This window comes from Melospiza georgiana, chromosome 4 (genome assembly GCF_028018845.1).
Source record: "Melospiza georgiana isolate bMelGeo1 chromosome 4, bMelGeo1.pri, whole genome shotgun sequence".
NCBI classification, from domain to species: Eukaryota; Metazoa; Chordata; class Aves; order Passeriformes; family Passerellidae; genus Melospiza; species Melospiza georgiana.
The window spans coordinates 48,152,009-48,173,436 of record NC_080433.1 but is presented as its reverse complement, the minus strand read 5'-3'; the positions used below and the strand labels follow the sequence as shown (position 1 = coordinate 48,173,436).

The window sequence follows — 21,428 nt, the reverse complement described above, 5'->3', positions numbered from 1 at the left end:
ACCTGGGATATTAAAACATTATGTTCTTACTATTCTAGTAAACAACAACTGGTAACTAGTCCAAATAGCTCCAGTCCCGTATTTCCATTCCAGACACACTGTTGTAGAAGGTCAGCTTGTGAGCCAGATTCCCAATTTGTAGGAAAAGGACTGGAATCTCATTTTCTAGAGCCAATTTTCTAGTGCCTAAGGACAAAGACAAAAAGAAAGTTCCCCATGGAAAAAGGGACCCGCTGCTGCATGAGCCACAACACTCACAGCTGCTGAAGGAAGTAATTCCTCTAAGCAGGGCAGAGGCGTAGCAGCGGTTGGTGCCTGAGGCAGGAGTCTGCTCTGATGGCACGTTCAAAAGATGGGAAGAGACATTGCACAAGCAACAGGCTGCTCAGAAGAAAAGCGACACATTGCACTGTGGAGAGATAACTGCTCTCGCCATTTCTCTGCAAAAGTTTGTACATCTGCTGAGTTGACAGGAACTGAACTTCTTGAAATGATAGCATCTAAGAGCTGAAACACCTCAGGTAGATCCAGCTAGCTTAACTTCAAAGTCATGTGCTGCAGAGAATGTTTGCAAATCATGTGTGCTGTATAGAGCTGGTTAAATTTTGACATTAAAGTTCTACACAAAAATCCCAGTCTACAGAGGTTGCACAGTGAAGCAGAGTAGTTTCACTCCTCAAATCTGTGAATACAAAACATGATTTGACTGCCATAAATCCTACGTATTTGGAGAAAATCTGTCTTGATACTAACCCTACATTGAGTCTCCTATATTGTCCTGCTGTAATTGGAGTTGATTGCCAACTCCAATTGCCAATTAACTTGCATTAATCATCATGACTGAAAAGCAAACAACACGCTCTCAGCAAATATTTATCATGCTCCAAACTACCATGAAATTTAGTGATGATGGTTAACTGAAGATACAGGTTTGTGCAATTAAAATACGGTCTAGTGACTACTGTAATTTATGCTGCAAGTAGTCATTGTGAGTGACCTGGTAGTGAGAACAAGATTTGCTTGGACATTGGTGACAGTAAAGGGAAAAAGTTATCATCTGTAATTCTCTTTTCCATCATACAGGCACTCTCATGGGGTTTTGGGGGGGTTCTTTTGTTGTTCTTTTTTTAAAGTTGGCCTACAAACTCTGGTATGTGAAGATCTAAATTTGGTAGTGAAGGTAAATCTTAGATGAACAGTGTTGTCAAGGGTGGTGAAGAAAATGGGGTTTGTATTAAATTGCTGCTCACTGACAATTGCACACTTTGCACTGACAAAGGACTTTTGGCTTGACTTCAGGAAGCACCCAAGGAGAAGTATGCTTTGCTTCTGTGGAAAATCTTTGTTTGAGATCCTCAGAAAGGCAAGGACCTCTGCAGACCTTGTGTGGACAGTCTGGGGAGCTGTGCTTTCAGGCAGCAGGTAGCCCCAAGCAGCTGCCCTTTAACAGTTCCCCACGTGGGTAAAGCAGAGAGAGGAAATTTCACTTTAGGCAAATAATTCCTTGGTCAGGATTAACTTTTATGGAGTTTGAATGGCTGTTTTCTATAAATCAGAGGAATTTAAAAGGTTATAAAAATAATGAAGCCCTCTAACAAGTATTGTAGAAAACATCTGTCGGCAGTTTGGTTTTAAATGATATACAGTTAAAATTCCTACAGATCTCCTTTCCTTGGTTCAAGATCTACTGCACTGAACCTCTTCTATCATTCAGATGACATGTTGTTTCTGCCTGATTTTTCTTTCATGTTTTTTCAAAGAACTCACAATAGTATGCTTTATATTTTCTTCATTTTACACAATAGACATAAAATTGTAGTACCTAAAGCAAAGCAGAGTAGCTTGAACTGTTGTATGTTATGGTTCAATAACCTAATGAAATCTACACCCTTTCTAATTAAGAAGCAAATGTATGTTAGCTTTGAAAGTAGATGTAAGAAATTAACTATATTTTCTTCTCATTATTTTAAAGAGATCAATGCTGAATGTTCTGTTATCAATTAAATGACAAATACATCTTAATGCCAATTTTCTATATTTAAAGGAAGAAACACATCAAAGAAGTTCCTTTTTATCCCAGATCCATGAATATTTCTGGCTATGCACACACTGGAAGATTCTACCCTGCATTATCCATAGCAGATGCTCACAGCTGCATATGCCATAAATAAAGTCACGAAGTGAGACAATGTATGTGTTTGTTAGGTGTTTACAGCATGGACCATTGCTTCTCCAAGATATTCACTGCATTAGGTCAGAGAAGTTGGTCTGTGCTCCAAGATGAAGCATGAAGCAAAGTGAGATAAATTCCAACAAAGATTATCTGTACTGTGCATACCAGGCTATTGAAGGAGTCTGGCAGAGTAGGAATTTGTACATATATGTGAGCATTTTGTTACTGCACTGCAGTCTAGACACTGCTGTCATGAACAACATAATGGGGCTCCCTTAGACAAGCAGATAATAAAGTGTCTGCCTACAGACTGCCCATTTTTGTGCTAGGGACAGAACCCATGAATTGGTCCTGTCACAGAGTGGGTAAACCATTTTTCACACCTCAGTATAACACTCAGAAACTTGCTGTCACCCTCAAGAGGTAGACTTGAAATGGGAGGCATGCTCAACAACATGAAGCAGTACTGAAACCTGCTCTGAGAAAATCAGTTTACATAGAAGACAGGGTAATCTGACTGTCTTCCAGTATCAGCTGCTGAGGGTGTGGGAACGAACTGAAGCAGTAGGGTTAAAAAAACAGAGATGCACACAAAAGGAGGAATAGAGATATTTGCTGTTTCAAATAAATAAAAAAAAGGGCATTAACTAGAACTCAGAGAAATGGGAAACCTCAAAGAAAAATACATTATGTGACATTAGTAATTGGACAATGCTGTGGTGAAATGCTCCCAAATCTGTAGAGCCTCTTCTATGCCTGCTTTCTTCTCATTAAGGAAATCATGGCAGACTGAAGAAAATCCATGCACAAGAGGGAAGGAAGACTTTTTAACAATAGAGTGCATCCCTGCATGAAACTTTCAACAATAACTACTTGTGGTTTTAATGGTTTTAGAAGAATGGTATAAAACTCTGATTTTGCCAATGGAAGATGACTAACTGGTGCTTAATGTCTCCTGTGGCATTCAGCTGTGGATGGCAGATCAGGTCCTCCAACAGAATGATTTATGAAATTGGAAAAGTGAAATTTATCGTTTGTTTTTAAAGGAAGCCTCAGATTTTGAAAGGTGACATTACAGGGTTCCAAAAATGCCTTGCACTGGGGAGATGGTCTGAAATCTTTGCAGAATACATCAGCTTTTCCTCCAAATATTGAGAAAACAATTTCTATAAAGATAAGTAATATGAAAAAATCACTGCCAAGAAGCTTGGTGAGGTCACAACATAATAGATTTAGATTATATTTGGCATTGTTTCTGGCAGTTGTCTGCTCTTTGGGAGACATGGGAAACAGGGCTCCTAGTCAGTCATTTTGAGCAAATATTTTCTCTCACCAGAAGCTGAGCTCTGGAGGCACTCTAGCATTTGAAGCAGTCATTTGAAAGTAATCTCAGACTGGAAGCTGAAGGGCTTGCTAGAAAGACCGGGGTTTGAGAGGAACAGAGTTGAAAAAGAAAAATCCAAGTATACCAGCTGAGCATTAACTCTCAAAATCATCATCATGCCTAAAAAGCAGGCTCCTGAGACAGAGGGACAAATAAAAGCCTAGTACACATTCCTGTCCATCATTAGCCTGCTAATGACAGTACAGTTTTGGTTTAGATCAGAGGCAACCCTTGATGCAGCAGCAACCTGCAGTGGGGACAGTGGGGCTGTTCCACCAGGCTGGAGCCTTGGTGGAGCCTTTGCATTTGTGCAAAGAGATGCACAGCAACCTCCAGGTTAAGCACAAGCACGTAGAGACAAAGGCATGCAGCATGAATGGTTTTCTTAAAACAGTCACAACAAATTTACAGCTCCTCAGTGATGAAAGTCTGGGAGTTTCTCATTCCTCTCTCTTGCTTTATTTGGAAACAAAGAAAGCAAAATAGCCCAACTTCCTATATTTAGACCTTTTTTTGTTTAACACATTTTCTGTAATGCATTTTAGTACAGCTTCACTAAATTACTTTTGAAAAAAAATTAAACTGAAAGAAGACAAAATCACTAAGGTTTTGACAAATATGCAGTTAATTATGTCTCGAAAATTTCTAGCAAGGAATGCTACTTCTCTGCATGAACCAGGCCTGGTGCACAAGCTTCCTTTAAATTGTTTTCTCTTGTGTCTTACAGATGAAAATTAGATAATTCTGCTTTGGGGAAGGGGAGAGAAGTAAACAGTACACCAAAAAGAGATATACCATTAAGAGTTCAGATTTAAAGTAAATAAAACACACACAAGCCTTTGCTATCTTCAACAAAACATATTGGTCCGGTATCCTGAAAGCTATTCTCCTGAAAAGTTAATTCTTGTTCCAGCACAGCAAGGGCTAATTCATTCTTTGTTCACCCAGGAAAATATTAGTGCTCTCTCTGGTGGACATTTAACGATCATGGACATTTAAAATGCCCACCTCCCAAAGCTAATAAAAAAGGAGAAAATTATTATTGCCCTTAGAGAAAAAAATACAAAAACCATTGTCTCATCAGGTTACTTCCTAAGAAAACAAGTCTTTGCAGGCCTGCCACTGCCACCTGCAACATTTCTATGTGGCTCTATGTACACTGAGAAAAACCCACAGGGCTATTTTCTCTCCCTCACAGCTTGAAAAGTAAGTGAATAGCTTGGTTGGCTGATCCTGGGTGGGCACCTTTAGATTATAGTCTGTTTACAGTTTCAGGCTTTGGATAGATTTATTGATAATTAATATTTACCCTGAAAATTCTTCACAAGGAATGTAAAATAATTTCAATAAAATCTTTACAATTAGGGAAGTGATGGCACTAACAAGCATTCAGGTTAGTTATGATGGGGATCTGAACAGACACTATATTTAGGTAAGCAGAATAGTTCTAAGAGCAAAAATGTAAAGCTTAGAGATGGTGGCTCATCTGATGCAATGAGGGAAAGCTCACAGACTAAGAATAAGCTAATCCACCTCTTGAATGGTGGTAAACATGGATAATGCATACAGATTCATTTTGGCCACGCTTCAAACTTCCAACCCTTTGTTCTTAAGCCTCACAGAATAGCTTTGAAGTTGAGGATAAAGCTCCTCTAGCACACCATTACTAAAGAACAACCTTCTGATTATGATCTCATGAAAGTGTAATCAATTACTTACACAAGTTAAAAGCGTGGCAAACAGCAAAGGTCACATAATTGGCCTTTATTGAGTCCATGTGTTTCTATCTTGGCTTTAACTGGCACTCCTGTGTAATAAATATAAATATCTCTCTTCAAAATGTAAGCAGTGAACCTTCTCAAAAGTTATGAAATCTCACAACAGCTTCTGTCAGACTGGAGTCCTTCAAGCATTTCGAAGAGGGATGCCTTCACTTTTGTGACAGAAAGTTTGCAGCACCTCTAACTGAGAGTTTCTTTATTTATTGCTCAGCAGATACTGGTCTTCAGCCTTATTTTACAGGAAGACTAGTGTTTAAATTTTGAAAAGATGCAAAAACTCAACTCTGTCCTGACTAGCCATTAGGAAAGACTTTCTTAACACTGCTCTCTTTTAATACCTACTGCATGGATTTTCAAATACATTTTTTGTGAAAATTGAGAGTAATTTTTTTCTTATTTCATAGGCTGTTGTTGATCAAAGCAAATTCTAGATACTACTGTGAAAGAAGAACTAAATTCACTACTAAGTGCTTTCTAAGTGTATCTGAAAAGGAACTTGTGTGTTTGCTGTTGTACCTGGAATCACACCGATTTTTCTACCGAATGAAGACTCTGCTAAGTAGACATATATCGCTGTCATATTTCCACGTACTATAGAGGTGCCACAGAGTTCTGTCCTCCATAACTATACCCTGAATTATTCAAAGCACGATGGACTTCTCTTCAGAGTAAAGTAAGGAAGAATAATCCTATCCCCAGTTTCTGGTGGGAATCTGAACAGGTTCTACAAACAGCTTATCTGTTTTCTGGACTGTTTCCATAGGCAGGGTCAGCACAGCTTCATCCCTTGGTTACAGTACCAGCTTCACAGGTCCAGTCCTCTGAGCTGAGGTCCACTGCATTTCCCAGCATTTAAATGAAGTATCTGGTTTAAAACCAGCTCATCCTTGACTTCCTGTACACTCAAAGGACAGAGACCAGTGCTTGCAGAAGAAAGTTTAGCCCAGCTAGAATCTGATTTACCTGCTGTCTTGAACCACCTTTCTTTCCCTCCCTGGGTGCAGGTGGAGTCTATCTGCAGCATAGGCATCTTCACAAAGCCTGGACTCTGCTGCCTTGACAGAGGGTCCAGCTGAGCTTCCAGATAAACCTTTTAAACACACTTGCAGGAATAAGGCCCATTAAGAAAGGCAGGAAGTTTATTTTGAGAAAACGACATCATTCTGTTGCGGGTTTTTTAATTCTGGATAACGTGACCTATCCTGTGTCAGTCTAAATCCTGACAGGGAGGGCTGGCAGCTAAAAGTTCCCAAGAATCTTTTGCAGAGACTCTAACCTCATTTTTATTAGAGAAAATGCATGAGGAACGGCAGCCTCAGAAATGAATGTGTGGACCTCCCCAAGCCCAAATTTACCTGTGATAAAAACAGGCAGGAATCTAATGACAGCAGAAGTCTGCACTCTGCTATAAGACAACTGTCCCATTTGGGATTCCAGAGTCTTGCTAAGATCAGAGATATAACTTACTCCTTAATGAATATCTGTGGTAAATCTGGTCTGCTGTTGCAGACTGGGACCAAATTGTTCTTTTTGCCACTCAACGCATTCCAGATATGTTGACAATCCCTAATTTGTGCTGGTGTCATAGGCTGCTGGAGATTCCCCAAATACCCTAAACCAGCCTTTATCAATGAATGGAGTAGCACTGGGCTCCACAGCATTTTCAGGAAGAAAAAAATTGCTGAAGGGGAACAATGTCCCACAGCACAAACCTTGCTGAGCAGTCAGGTCTGCTCTCTACATCACTACAGGGCACAGAAATGGCTGAAGAACCTCAGTATGATCCATCACCTACTCTAAATTAGGAAGGGAGAAAGACCTCACTCCACTTACTTCAGTCTTTGCAGTCAAGGACAGGAACACATACATATAAACCTAGAGACAGATGTTTCTGTTGGAGTTGTTGGGTTTGGGAAGAGGCGGAAAGGCAAGAGATTTTACAAGAAGTTGCAGAGATTGTGAGCTTTTTACCCCCAGGTCACCCTTCCTCCTGCCCAGAAACTCTCAGATACCTTGTCCTTTAAAGTATTTACTAATTAACATAATAAATTTATATGGTTTGATTGTATTTTACAGGATGAGGAAGCCCTTACTTTTGGAGGAATAAAGGTATTATATAAATAGGATATGCCTGTTGAAATGTTTTATGTCTAATTCTGGTGTCGGGTTATTCATAGAATCATAGAATGAAAGTAGCAGTGGCATCATGATACTATAAAAATTATGAAGTTTACTGTAAATATTTGGTGAGACAACTAAAAAGGGAATATTAACTAAGCAGGATATTCGCACAGATACAATTCAAATGTGGATGCTGTCAGTGGGCAGGATAAGGCGCAGACTTTTTCCCATCAAAGGAAAGTTACAGTTAGGTCAGGTAAAAATGTGAAATCCATGGTTCTTGATGTGATGAAGACTTCTAATTTTTGCCCTTAAGGATCAGTATAAGCTGCTCCATCCTGTACCTAACACCAACACGTCACAGGTCTGATCAGAGGGAATCAACATGTTGGGTTACAATCTTTCAGCCACCCTCCCTTGCCAATACAGAAGTCAGATCAAGCCTATGCAATATAAATAGAGGTTCCTGCTGTGCGGAAGGAAGGAAGGAAGGAAGGAAGGAAGGAAGGAAGGAAGGAAGGAAGGAAGGAAGGAAGGAAGGAAGGAAGGAAGGAAGGAAGGAAGGAAGGAAGGAAGGAAGGAAGGAAGGAAGGAAGGAAGGAAGGAAGGAAGGAAGGAAGGAAGGAAGGAAGGAAGGAAGGAAGGAAGGAAGGAAGGAAGGAAGGAAGGAAGGAAGGAAGGAAGGAAGGAGCAAAAATATCAATCAAGGTAACTGCCAATGTGCTTTGCTAGCAAATCAATTCTCAGCTCTTAGTGTGTTATGCATATCATCTGTTGCTCATGATTACAGACCCAGATAACTGCATTTTGCCTCTTCTTCCTCTCTGAAGTGTGCTCTGCTGTGCAACCTGCCTGTTCTCCCTGACAGTCTCCGTGAGGAATATTGCAGCCACATAACTGCTTGCAGAAACTTTATCTATGTGTGGCTTCACAACAGGAAAATAAATTTGTTTCAACCTAGTAACTCAAGTAGACTCTGTTTCAACAGCTCAATTTATTTCCCAAAACCTCTGCAAGAAAGATAAGTTTGGCTAAGGCTCAAATTTGGCAAAATGAGACCAGTGTTTGCTGCAGTGTAGAAGCAACAGGTTGAAGTTGGGACTTGTACTCCTTACTGAAGGTGTTCAGTGGACTTGATTATTTACCTATGAGGATTTAAGTCTCCAATTCCCTTTGGCTGTATCAATATTCACACATTTGCAAGCTGAGGGCAAGGAGAAAATATTGCAGGAAGAGCTTAACTTCTGTTCATCGATAAGTTGCGATTTGTCCATGTCTTCCACGTGTTCTGAGAAAAATCAGGTTCATAATCACAGTACTGAAAGCTCTGTTCTCTGATGGTCAGGATAGTCCAAGAGCCTGCCCTCTGCTTCTCTGGATAGCTGTTATTGCAAAGGCTGGCCCTCTGGCTCTTGCTTCTGATTTCTGTGCTTCAGTGTTCGGAGCTGGTGACAGATCTTCTCATTAGTGGGCTGCTGTTTGGGAGTTTATTTTGCCTGGTGATGGGCCAAAACCTGGGGCTGGGAGATTGCCAGGTTTGATGTCAGGCATATTTATTTCCTTTAGGATCAGCTGGGTTTAGCTAGCTTTTTATCCAGGCAAAAGGGCAACTTCAGAGGATTTGTGGGACCAGCTCTGAAAGCAGTATTGGTCTTCAAGTTATTTATTGAAGTATTTAGCACTAATGACAGCAAGTGCTGAAGCAGCTCAAAGGTAATTGCCCATTTTTCCTTGTATGGCCAAAAAAAGATGGACCCCACCAGCTGATTGGAAAACAAAGCAAACTTTTATTCTAGATGCAAAAAAAACAAAAAAAAAAAAACAAAAAAAAAAAAACCTGGGGTTTTCTTATTGTAAGGCTGGGAAAAAAATATCTACCCCAAATCATTGAAAGCCGGTGCTAAGGTGTTCTATGAACAGAACATACTGTGGTGGACTTCAGGTATCATAGCTGGGTAAAGCTTCCTAATGCCTCTGTACAACAGTATCAGTGTCTTTCCTTCATTTATGTTTGGTTTTTTTTGAGGCAGATTTTGGGTTGCTGCTTCACTGTGAGTATGAGACCCAGGACTGACCTCTGAGGTGGACCACTAGCAACTGCTCTCCAGCTGGAGCAATGCACCTTGCTCATCTAAGTGCCACTTCTCTCTTCTGCAGCTGGAGTGTGGTGGGAGGCAGTGCTGAAGGCCTGGGCTCCATCAGGCACAGCCCTGCCAGCCAGTCAAGGTGGGTATTACATTTCCACCATGTCAGGGCTACAGTTCACTGATGCAGTGAAGAGCTCGGCCACAAATAAACTGTCAAAAAGCAAACAAAAACCTCCTAGCAAAATGAAAAAAATCCACAATGGTAAAAGAGATTAGTATAAGTAAAGTAGAATCTTTCAGATGGTGGAATTTGTATAGAAAAAGGCAAATAAAAGAAGAACAAACCCTAACAAGCCAAATGTAAACTCACAGGAAGGCAAAACAAAAGAGATTTTGAGATGCATTTTCTTGAAAGCTTTAAATATCAGGTACTCATTGTTCTGGCCTAAGGTATCCAGCTCTTGAAATTCTGTTCAATGTGATGCAAATATCCACTACATAATAGTTTTGAAAACTCTGGGGCGCACCATATTCCTCACATATGTGCATGCCCTAGGAAGAGTGTGGTTCCTTACAGGTGTTTTGTATGTACATAAGCCACTTGGCTAGAATCAAGTTGTAGCTACCCCAAAAAAACCTCTTTGGAAAGTATGAAAGCAAGAGAAGATGTTAATACATGAAAAAAACTTTCAGTTAGTTCAGTTAGTTCTCATTTTTGTTAGTTCTTTCTCTATAGCATTACTTGTTAATGGCATCAACTTTGGACCACTAAGAACATACCTGTGAAACAGTCTGTAAAAAGAGGTGATGTTGCCAGAAAACATTTTCACTTCTTCAAATAGGAAAGAGAAACAGAGGAAGGCAACACAAGAGGAAAGCCTGGATTTTCTTTTTCAGAAAAATTGTTAGCAATACAGGGAATGAAATCTGTACAATTTCACAAAATATAGACTTGAAGTTTGGGATGTCCTTGTTAGTTACAATGCTTTTCAACAGTTATGTTGTACATTACAGCTACTAGTGTAGAACTAGTGAAAATACTTTATGACTAGCTTATTTTTTGTTTAAAATGGATTATTTATAGAAATTATAAACAATGAAATCTTGAAGAACTGTTTACTTAACACAAGTTTACACTGCGGTGTAAAAAGAGTAATTGTGTAGTTTACACACATGCCATGTAAATTACTATGGAAACCAGATGCAGCTTACACTACAAGGTGCCTTGTAACTCATCTCTGCTGAGCAATAAATCCCCCTTTTCTTCTTGGCAAAACTTTGAGAAACTTTACTGCTGTTTTCTATCAGCAGATAGAACAGATGGCTGGCACATGCCTGCTCCACTAAGAAAGTGGGATCTCGACAGTATTACTTTGATCCCTGGTGGCATGTCTACAACACTGAGATGCAAAATACCACAGCTGAGTAGAATCTAAATATTAAAGGTTTTGAGCTGTGCTTTTGATTTGAGAACCCCCTGTCTAAAAATCATGATCACAGTATGTAAACATCTTCACATTCCACATAGAAATTTTGGTACAGAGGTCAGAAAACAAAGTATTTCCCCAGTTTGGTGACATGGAAGTGCAGTGAAGGTACCACTGAAAATCACAAAAGTGTGAGTTTACGCAATTACCTTGACAAAACTTCGAGAAGAGCCATACTTTCATTGGAAAAAATCTCCTAAATTTTGCATATTAGACTTTTTTAAGCTGAAAAGCATCACTGTAATGACTAGTTATGAATAAGATATTTACAAAAAAAATGCAGCAGTTTCTTTGAAGAAAAATTTCCTTTGAAGAATTAGGTTTTGAAATTCAACACTTTATGTTTTCTTTCAGTTTAGCAGGGAAATAGCCATGTTTGACTGGAGCATCTTATTGCACCCCTTATGCCTTAAAATTGGTGGCCTGGTAGCTTTCCTCTGAACAAGGAAACAAATAGCATAGCTGGATATTCCATTTTTTCTTTATGGTCAGGCTACATCTCAGCAATATAAGACAATTTCAGACAACTCAGCTGAGCTATTCAGGGCTGATGGTCACATTGCTGAGATCAGAACCAGCCTCCAGGAGCTGTTAATTACACAGCCTTCCTGACCTTCACTTTACAATATAGAAATGATGATAGAAAATGCACTGAAGACTACATTCCCTCTTTCTCAGAGGTAGGCACCTTTTTGATTGACTCAAGGTTGTCAATAATTCTTTGAGACTTATTTCAGATGTCATGTTATGCATTCAACCAGGCACCAGGAGAGGAACTATGGGCTACTCATAACAGTGGGGAGGGGGAAGTGAGCCACCACAATAATTCATCTGACCACAAATACATATCTGAAAGGAAAAAAACAGCCTGGGCAGGTTGTGGCCCAGACTGACTATTTCTCTGGACCAGAGAATGCTACACAACAAAAATTCCAACTTGATTTTTGGTTTATTTTTTCACCTCCTGTCTATTAAATCAACTGGGCTGCTGCTCTGTCACTGAGCACTTGCTGTCTGGCAAATAATCTATTTTTTAATACAATTCTCTTCCACCATTATTCTCCAGGATGTGAACTTAATTTTGCAGCTGTCAGAATGCCCACTGAAAGTTAAAAATACATGTTGGGTTTTGTAGATTTGGAGATTAAATACTTGTCACAAATTCTTAAATGCTGTAGAGATTATGTTATCATTGAAATCTTTGGTAACTTTCACTAGTGGACACATGTGGAAAACATGTAAACATGTTGCAGCATTAATCACTGTGATAGGGTTTCACTGGGAAGTTTTTTAGCTCAATCTTCCTCAGAGGACAAGACCACTAAAAGCCATTGTATTTTCTTTTGGAAAAACCATCCAAAATAAGAGCAAGAAGCACACCAGTGAGCTCTAGTGGTTACATGGATGCATGCTATTTACTACATATTATCACTGATTTTTGCTTTTTTAAACCTTTCCATTCAAAGAAATTTGTAACTGTCAATTTACATTGACATAATTACAGTTTACATTTTTAAAGAGAACATAGTACCTGTAATGTTATGCTTTAATTTATAAGTAGAAGCATAAAGTGCATAAAAACATGACAATCCCATTTTGCAGTACTTTAACATTCTTGTCACCCCCAGCTCATCCTGATTTCACTAGCAAAAAAACTATATATCCAGCACCCTCAGATCCTTAAATTTTGGGTTTCCCCCTGTATTTCCTAATAATTAACTAGAAGTAATGGACTAGCAATTAAAAGTGACTAATGAATGCTTTTTTTTGGTTAATGCTTTCTAGTGAAAATTATTTTGTTTGCTTATCAAATTAAATCTTTTTCACATAAAATGCACTTAGGACACAAAGGTCACTGCATCAGAAGTGTAACACCTAAATGTAGTGAGTTTCAAGCACTTCTGTTTCCACAGAATACAAATGCAATCTAGTCCTTAAAATGTGCCTTTCAAGAAGCCATTTTTGAGTTAGAATATTCAGCCATGCAGGACTGAGAAGCATTGCCACTCCCCAACCTCAGACTTGGATTATCATTTATCCCAGGAGCAGGTAGATGGGATCTGCCCACTGGATATTTACACATCCTGAAGTGCCCTGCGGGGGATCTCAGGTGCGGTGGGTTGACCTTGTCTGGCTGCCAGACACCCACCCAGCTGCTCTCTCACTCCCCCATCTTGTTGACAGAGGAACTGTGTAATGCCATGGACGTCCTGCACCCACTCAGGAGAAGCCTTATATCTGTAGACCCAAAAAGGGTCTAGCTATTCCTAGAGGTGGGGCATACAGTACTGGGAGCCCCCAGCCCTTGGAGTCCCAGAGAAACATATTCAAGTTTCAACTGGGATACAGGGTCAAGAGGTCTATAAGGCACAACACCCACAGAAGAATTATTTCAGCTTTACCAAACAGGAGGCAACAGTATGCTAGTTAACAGCTATTTTGCAGAAAGCAGTCTAGCACTTCAGCATTTCAAATGCCTTTATTCTTTCAAAAAGGTACTAGTTTCCATTTCTTTTCCTTCTTCCTTTTTTGCTTCTCTTTCCCATTTCTCTTCTTTTCTTTTCCTCTCCTCCTCCCTTCCACTTCTCATTTTCCCTTCTCTCACTTAGGAAATTCCCAGAAAAGTACAGAATAAAGGTAGTAAGTTGTTAGCACTTCCCTGGATGTGTTAATGGAAACTTCTAAGAAGATGTATACTTAAAACCAAATCGGAACACTGGAAAAAAGTAAAAATATACTCATTTTTTCCCCTCATAAAATATTGGGAGTTCTGGAGAAACACAGAACTTTTTTAACCATTTAAGTATTTCACTTACTAATTATGCTTTGTCTAAGAGGAATTCGGTAATTTGGAAAATAGGAAGAGGACTAATGGGTCAAACACCTTTGCAGCTGCTCAGAAAGGATTTCATCCTGCAAGTGGCATCAAGCAGAACATTTTCCTATACTGTCTTTAAGCCTGTGACTCTTCTCACCGAAATCAGTATTGGAACCACCTTTTCCTAATGACCTACCTGTAGGCAGCAAAGGAAGGAGAGCAGCGCACAAGAAGGAAATCCAAGAGGACAGTGTTCAGTCTAACATCTTGATCACCCATTAAAAAAAGAGCTAGTTTTATCATCAACAGCAACTGAAGCTGGCAGAGAAATGGAACAGAAAACACAGTTCCTAAAGACAGCAAAAATTTCTAGGTATTTAAATGCCAGCCCTGGGCTTACAAAGTTGTTTTCTCTGTAAAGCTTGATGGGAACGCCAAAGACCTAGAGCAAGGCAGCCTTTGTGAGCAAGTTTTGTCTCTCCACATTCACCTTCCTCTCTGGAGGAGGGGGTGAAGCACTTCCTAAACCCAAAGGCTTTGTGAGGACAGCAAAAATTGCAAGGGCATCAGACAACACCTTGAAGCCAAACAAATCCTGTAGATAGAGAACTTTCAAAACAACCAATACCACAACAAAATTTGTGAAGCTGCAATTAGCTGAATTAAACAATCAATGATCACAATTTAAATGGAAATATTGTTTCATCTCTACAAAGTTCTTTATTGTATAAAGTCAATGTTCAGCACTGTAAAAATGAAATAATTTTATCCAGGATTTTACGCCACCATGTTTTTTCTGTATCCATGATAATGTACACTAACAAGTTTCAGGTTTATGCAAATCCAACATATGTTGTCAGTGTGTCAAATCATACATATGTTTCTTCACAAAAATATGTCACAGATTCTTACATTTTCAACAAAAGAATCCAACAGGATTCAATAAACTGCAGATTTATGTGGTTTTGCAATTTAACTTGGTAAAATTAAGCCCACAGAAGAGAATTGCTATTTAGTAGCACTACAAATTAAGCCTGCACATTTAGTACGTAGAGATCAATGAAGAGCTGTAGCGTACGTTCATAAGCTAAAGACGAAAGAAAACTGCATCCACGGAACTACCGTCCGGTACAAAATTTTACGGCAAGTACAGGCGACTGGGGCGTTCCTAGTGAGTTCAGTCTCACGTCTCACCAGCCTGACGGTTCTCCGGCCCGGGCGGCCCGGCGCTCCCACGCACCCTCCAGCCCTTTGCCAGCGCGCTTTCCCAGCCATCCATCCCGAGGCGCTGGCAGCAATCCCTGCTCCCCGAGCCCCCGCCCGCGCCTCGGACCCCCGCACCCAGGGCTGCCCTAGCGCGCCTCGGAGCGGGTTTTCTCAACTATTCCAAGGCCAAACCACCTGCCTGGGTTTACAGAGCGTCCCCTGCCCTTGCCGCGGCCCCATCTCGGCACCTACCCGTCCCGTTGCCTGCCAAGTGAAGTTCATGGCGTGGATGCCGACGGGGATGGCGGGCATCCTCTGCTGGGCTTTCCTAAAGTCGTGGGTGAACGGGGCCATCTTCCCCTCGGACACGATCAGAATATCCTCCTCGAAGCCTGCGGAAGGCAAAGGGGCGCAGTGCGCGGCAGCCCCGCCGGGCTCGGCTCCGGGCTCCCGCTCGGGTCAGCGGCCGCACTTACCGATGAGCACCCGCGCCTGCTGGGCGTCGATCCACAAGTAGAGGGTGTCGGGCTGGCGCGGCGCGGCCCGCAGGCTGCAGAGGCTGAGGGCGCCGCAGAGCAGCGCGGCACAGCACAGCCGCCCCGCCGGGGCCATGCTCCCGCACCGCCCGCCCGGGGCTCGCCGGCTCCGCTGCCGCTCCTCCCTCCCTCCCTCTGCCGCGGGGCGGCCCCGGCGGGGCGGCGGCAGCGGCGGGGCGGGCGCGGGGAGGGCGGCGGGGAGCGCGGCGCTCGCTCGCTCCTTCCCCCGCCGCGGGGGGCGGTCAGCGCTCCGGGGCTGCGGGCGGCCGCCCGCTCCCGCAAGAGCAGAGCCGAGAGCCGGGACCGTGACCCACACCCGTTCTGCCACAGGGGACCCGTGACACCGCAGGGTCGCACCCTGTCGCGCGTCCCGCCCCCCTCCCTGTGATCGCCCTCCCCGCAGGGGCACCCCGGCACTCCGGCCGTCACCGTGGCACCACCACGGTCGCAAATGAGTCGCTGGAGTCACTCGTGTCTGCGTGAAGAAACCAAGTCCGTGCGTAGCCGCCCCCCGGCACACGTGGGGTTCGAGTCAGAGATGGGGGGAGCATCACCCAAGCCGCAGGTGGGCGCGGTGTGGCCGCGGCTGCAGCGGGGACCCGCGACACTGCACAGGTCAGCCCTAAAGCGAGCCATCATCCCGACAGCGGCACGGGGACACGCTTTCCAGCGCCAGAGAACGACGCACAAAATGAGGCGACGTGCTAAAGGAAGAAAAGCTTCACCTGGCTTTTGTCCCAAGGTCCTGAGAACAGTGGAGACTGAAAAACACTGAAATGTTGCTATTTACACAGAAACTGGAACTGGCTCAATATAGAAACTTTGTAAAGTATGAAAGAATCTTCTATTAAAAAAATTATTTAAACAGAATCACCCCTTCTAAAGGAATAAAAAAATATTATTTCTAAGTTTTCTGGATTTTTCCATTACAAAAAGAAAAGCCTCTAAAAAATAAAAAAAGACCCAAAATTTCAAAACTTAGCAGGATAGATAAAGTTTGAGTAAAACCCCCAAGTTTTTGTCTGTAGTGTTCTGGAAGGAGTTGCAGGCTATTTTCTCCCTGTGATTACTGCTTTAGATGCTGCTGGCGCTCCATCTCATCCTGTTAGTGTGACTGCTAAAGTTACCGCAGTACTACTGCGAGGGCTGGAATTCTCTGTGTAACGGACAGCAACATGAAGTTGGTCTTTCTTTTCCAGACAGATGTTATTGAGTGACATTCCCTAGTAACTTGCCCAGATGAAAAATCTTAGGTTCCAAAAACTGGAATCAGTGTATATACTCTAACAAAAATACCTGACCTCTAGATGCTTGTTAGATAGGGGTGATTACTTGCTATTTTTTTGTTATTTAGTAGTGTGACAAGTAGGTCTAGGGAGGTGATTCTCCCCTTCTACTCTGCCTTGTGACACCCCACTTGGAACACTGCGTCCAGTTCTGAGATCCCCAGAAAAGGAAGGATGTAGATCTGTTGGATTGAGTCCAGAGCAGGGTCATGAAGATGATGAGATGGCTGGAGCGCCTCTCTTACGAAGACAGGTTGAGAGAGTTGGGGTTGTTCATCCTGGTCAAGGCTCACAAGAGACCTTAGAGCATCTTTCCAGTACCTAGAGGCAGCCTAGAAAAGAGCCAGAGAGGGAATTGAGTCACAGAGGGAACTTCCACAGGGACCTGTAGTGATATGACAAAGGGGAATGGCTTCAATCACAAAGTGGGTAGAGAATGGCTTCAAAATCAAAGTGAGTAAGTTTAGATCAGAGAGAAATTCTTTACCGCGAGAGTGTTGAGGCCCTGGCACAGGTTACCCAGAGAAGTTGTGGATATCCCATTCCTGGAAGAGTTAGAGACCAGGATGGATGGGGCTTTGCACAACCTAGTCATAGGTGAGTTGAAACTTGAGATGATCATTCAAGTTTCCTTCCAGCCCAAACCACTCTGAGGTTCTGCGATTCGATAATTCTCATTTATTTTGTGTAAAATGCTTTTTTTTATTTCGCACACTTCGCTGCGCTCCCCAGTCTGGCTGATGCGGTTGCACGGAGGGCCGTGGGTGCTGCGGCCCGGGCTGTCCCGTCCCGCCGCTGAGGGCCGTGGGTGCGGCGGCCCGGGCTGTGCCGGTCCCGCCGCTGAGGGCCGTGGGTGCGGCGGCCCGGGCTGTGCCGGTCCCGCCGCTGAGGGCCGTGGGTGCTGAGGCCCGGGCTGTCCCGGTCCCGCTGCTGAGGGCCGTGGGTGCGGCGGCCCGGGCTGCCCCGGTCCCGCCGCTGAGGGCCGTGGGTGCTGCGGCCCGGGCTGCCCCGGTCCCAGCCGCGGCTCTCCCTGCGGAGCGGGGCCGCCCCCTGCCGGCCGCCGCCGCCCCTGCAGCCCCGGCCGCCGCGGGGCCTCGTCCCGCAGCATGCGCTGTCAGCGACCTCCCGAACGACCGCATAAATACCTGATCCCAGTCAATGTGATTGAGCCTTCTCAGCTTGAAAATGCACAATAAATTTTAACTGTATTACAAAATATAAATATAGTGGGGAAAAATAGTATCTGAAATGAAACTTATAAGAAGAGGCTAAATTGGACCTCAAGACGGGCAAGAATATTTAATATTCTAATGTAAATGATTTACATTGTTACTTACCACGTAAAGGGACTTTTTAAAGATCCAGCAAAGGAACACAATTTCCAAAACTGTGATGATACAATTTAAACACTCCTGAGTAAAAATGAAATAGCAATTAGCTTACTTTCTGCAGAGATTAGCTGGTACCTGGTGACTGACATACAGTTTGATGGGTATGTTTTTGTACCAACAGACTACCCAAGCCCAGAGACACCTCTGTAGGTGTTTTAGGGGAGTGTTTCTCCTCCAGCACCTGCCAAGGCTTAGGTGAATCCTTTGTTAGTGCTGAGACTGGCCTGTTGTACTGCAGTGCGTGTGCTCTCCAGTTACTCTGTGCTGTAGTATTGTACCACAATGAGATTCACTGAGGGTGAGGTCTGCTAAACTTCTGCTCATAATGCCTGCTTGCATTTGATGTGGAGATCTAGATATAAGCTTGGTATAGTTCTTGATCCCTTTTTAAAATGCCTCTCCTAAATTAGACGACATATTTCAAGGAAGAATAGTCTCTTTCTAAGTGAGTTGAGAGCATTATGGAGAGAGGATTGGAATATACTTGGGAAAACAAATATTTTGTGGTTCTTTGTTTAATGAAATGGAAAACATATATGAAAACAGAACTGTGTTGTGAATATGTCGTCAAGTTCCACTAATTTTCATAAGAATGCATATATTGTGCATTTGTGGCCTGCTCTGACATTCATTGCAATTGACAGCATCCCCCTGATGACAGCCTTGGAATGAATAAATGAATGGATGGTTTGAATGATGACATATCCAGGGAAGGGTATGGAAGTCAGAGCCTGATGCCCTTTGATCATCAGCTATGAATAATATAAAAGGAGGAAGAAAAAGACATAAGTAATAACAGTATTGGGCATAAATATGGCCCGAGGCAATAATCCTCATTCCAAAGGTTATAGATGCTGCTTCGCTGCGGAGGCCAGCAAGGAGAGAATTCACAACGCTCCCCTGGAGTGAAAACCACTCAAGCCACAGCTACCTCTGGTAGGGTGAGGAAAAAGGCTTCTCCCAGCATGCCTTGCTGTGACATGCAGATTCAATGTATCCCATTGGCCCTTCCCCCTCATTCCACCCCTGTGCCCTCATCCCATTGGCCCTGGTGTTCTGCCCCACCCCTCAAAATCCATATATAAACCCCTGCTTTCCCTGTCTCCACGGCTTTTTGTCCCATGTCTTGAAATTCAAAGACAGAGTTGAACAAACTACTCCTGAAAGGAGATATGGTCAATCAAAAATAAAATTGAAAAATGCCAAAAATTTGAAATGGAATGACTACAACCAATTGTACCCAGATGAAATTGAGTGTAGGGAAATAGAGCAAAACTTGCCACAATTATTCCCTTTGAAATCCCTAAAATCAGGGAAGAAAGGTGAACAAAGAGATTGAACAGAAAAAGAAGAATTGAAATTTCAACAAGAAAAAGAAAAAAAGAACCTGATAGGACTGTGGTAAATGGATTTGTAAAGAATTTTCAAAACGTGACTCAAAGTTCACACAGTCTTGTACATCTGTTTGCAAATGCTGAGATAAAGTGTACTGACTTAGGAAGGCCATGGAATAGAGATGACATTGTTCAGGAGGGATTGAACAAGAAACAAGTTTCAATAAGTTTCAAATTATGGCCTTACAAAAAACCTAGATATTTTAGAGAATTAAAACTGAAAAAGATGCATTGTAGCAGAACCATGTAGGGAAAAAATATAGGTAATATATAGGTAATAACGTAGGTTAGAAGTAATGGCAGCATTGTGTGGCACAAGTTAATAGGCTGGAAAACATTTCTAAGGTGTTGTAACCAAGAATAGGTTAGCTTGTGATAGAATAGCATTGAGTTTTACATCTCTTGTGTCTCACTATCCACTGAGACTTATAATAGAATAAAATCTTTTACAATGCCTCTCAGTTACCCCATCTCTGTAAAAACTAAGAAAACCAATCCTTACCTTCACACTCCCATCCCTTCTTCCCTTCCTCAACCCCTACTTACCTCCAGCCTGTTCCCTAAAACCTTCACCCAACCCTTCCACAATCCTGCAGGACCCCAGCTGCTGAAGGGACAAGTCCAACAGATCCAAACAGAAAAAATCGCTGACAGAATAAATTCTTTGGACAGTGGGGACTCAAGGGTTGAGGGCTTGCTTTAGTTAAAATGTTTTGTAGATTTTTATTGTAATTTTTATTGTTTTGCTTGTATTTTCACGTTTTTTACGTTGTCATAAAAAAGCCATGGGAGAAGCCTTTTTAATAAATAAAGAAGTCTTAGCAAATAAAGAAGCATTTCTAATAAATAAAGGGAGGGCAGATGTGCCTGTGCCCCTGAGGTGTCTTTTTCAAGATGCTTCTTCGGGAAGGTTGCATCATTCTGAACACTGCTTGTTGTGACACTTCACCTCAGGTGTGCAGAAATAGTAAATACAGATTTTATTGGTTTGTTTCTATGTGGTGAACACTGGTAGATGGTAACTAACACCTGCACAATTTAAATAAACAAGAAGATGCCAGATTGCAGCAGGATTTTCAGAAGTGCTCAGCCTTCACTGCGTGTATTCACTGAAGTGAATCATAAAATTCCTGCCAGTCTCTGCAGACACAAAGCTTATGCATTGAGAATTAGATCCTTTTAAATTTTTCCTGCTTAAGCCACAACAACTGTCATTAAGAGCTGTCAGGAGAAAATCCCATGGAACTAGTTTTATTTAAAAAGTCAGTTTTTATTAGAAAAAACAGTTTTGCTGAAATTGAAATAAATTGAAGTTTCTGAAATTTCAAATGGGAAATTAAAGACTCCATCTTCAATTATTCTGAATATTACATTCCAATTATTTATTCTAGAACATACTCCTTGTTGTAGTTTAAAAACCTATGTCAAAGCAATACTGAAGGTTGCAACACAAAATACTCAAGAGGCAGAAGTCTTCTATTTTATATCACTTATGATATGGTTCATTATCTCTCTCATTTCTTTTCCTACAATAGTCCTGGGTCATCCACTGGAGAACATGAAGTTAGTCTGGCTTTGAACCCAGCTGGGTACTGAAGAAGACAAATATTTTACAGCTATTGTCCCACTCTTTACTGAAGCTGAAAACTGTGGCAAATGAAAGTGTGCAGAAATAAAAATTATCAAATTGTTAGAGAAGTTAGAGAGAGATGTCCTTGTCCTTGCTTCTGTCATATACTTGAGTGGCAATGGGCAAGTTATTTC

At 42.1% G+C, this 21,428-nt stretch overlaps 1 protein-coding gene across 1 annotated transcript in view; it reads right to left on the bottom strand.

Annotated features, from left to right (window-relative positions):
- WIF1 (WNT inhibitory factor 1) overlaps positions 1-15,680 on the bottom strand; it is a 37,475-nt gene extending 21,795 nt beyond the window's left edge. Inside the window, exons 1-2 of the mRNA XM_058022020.1 lie at positions 15,534-15,680; positions 15,310-15,449 (exon numbers count right to left, since the gene is read on the bottom strand). Of these exons, the coding sequence (XP_057878003.1) occupies positions 15,310-15,449; positions 15,534-15,669 (276 nt within the window). The 5' untranslated portion in view covers positions 15,670-15,680. The remainder of the gene's footprint in view (positions 1-15,309; positions 15,450-15,533) is intronic.
- Between the last annotated feature and the right edge of the window lie 5,748 nt (positions 15,681-21,428).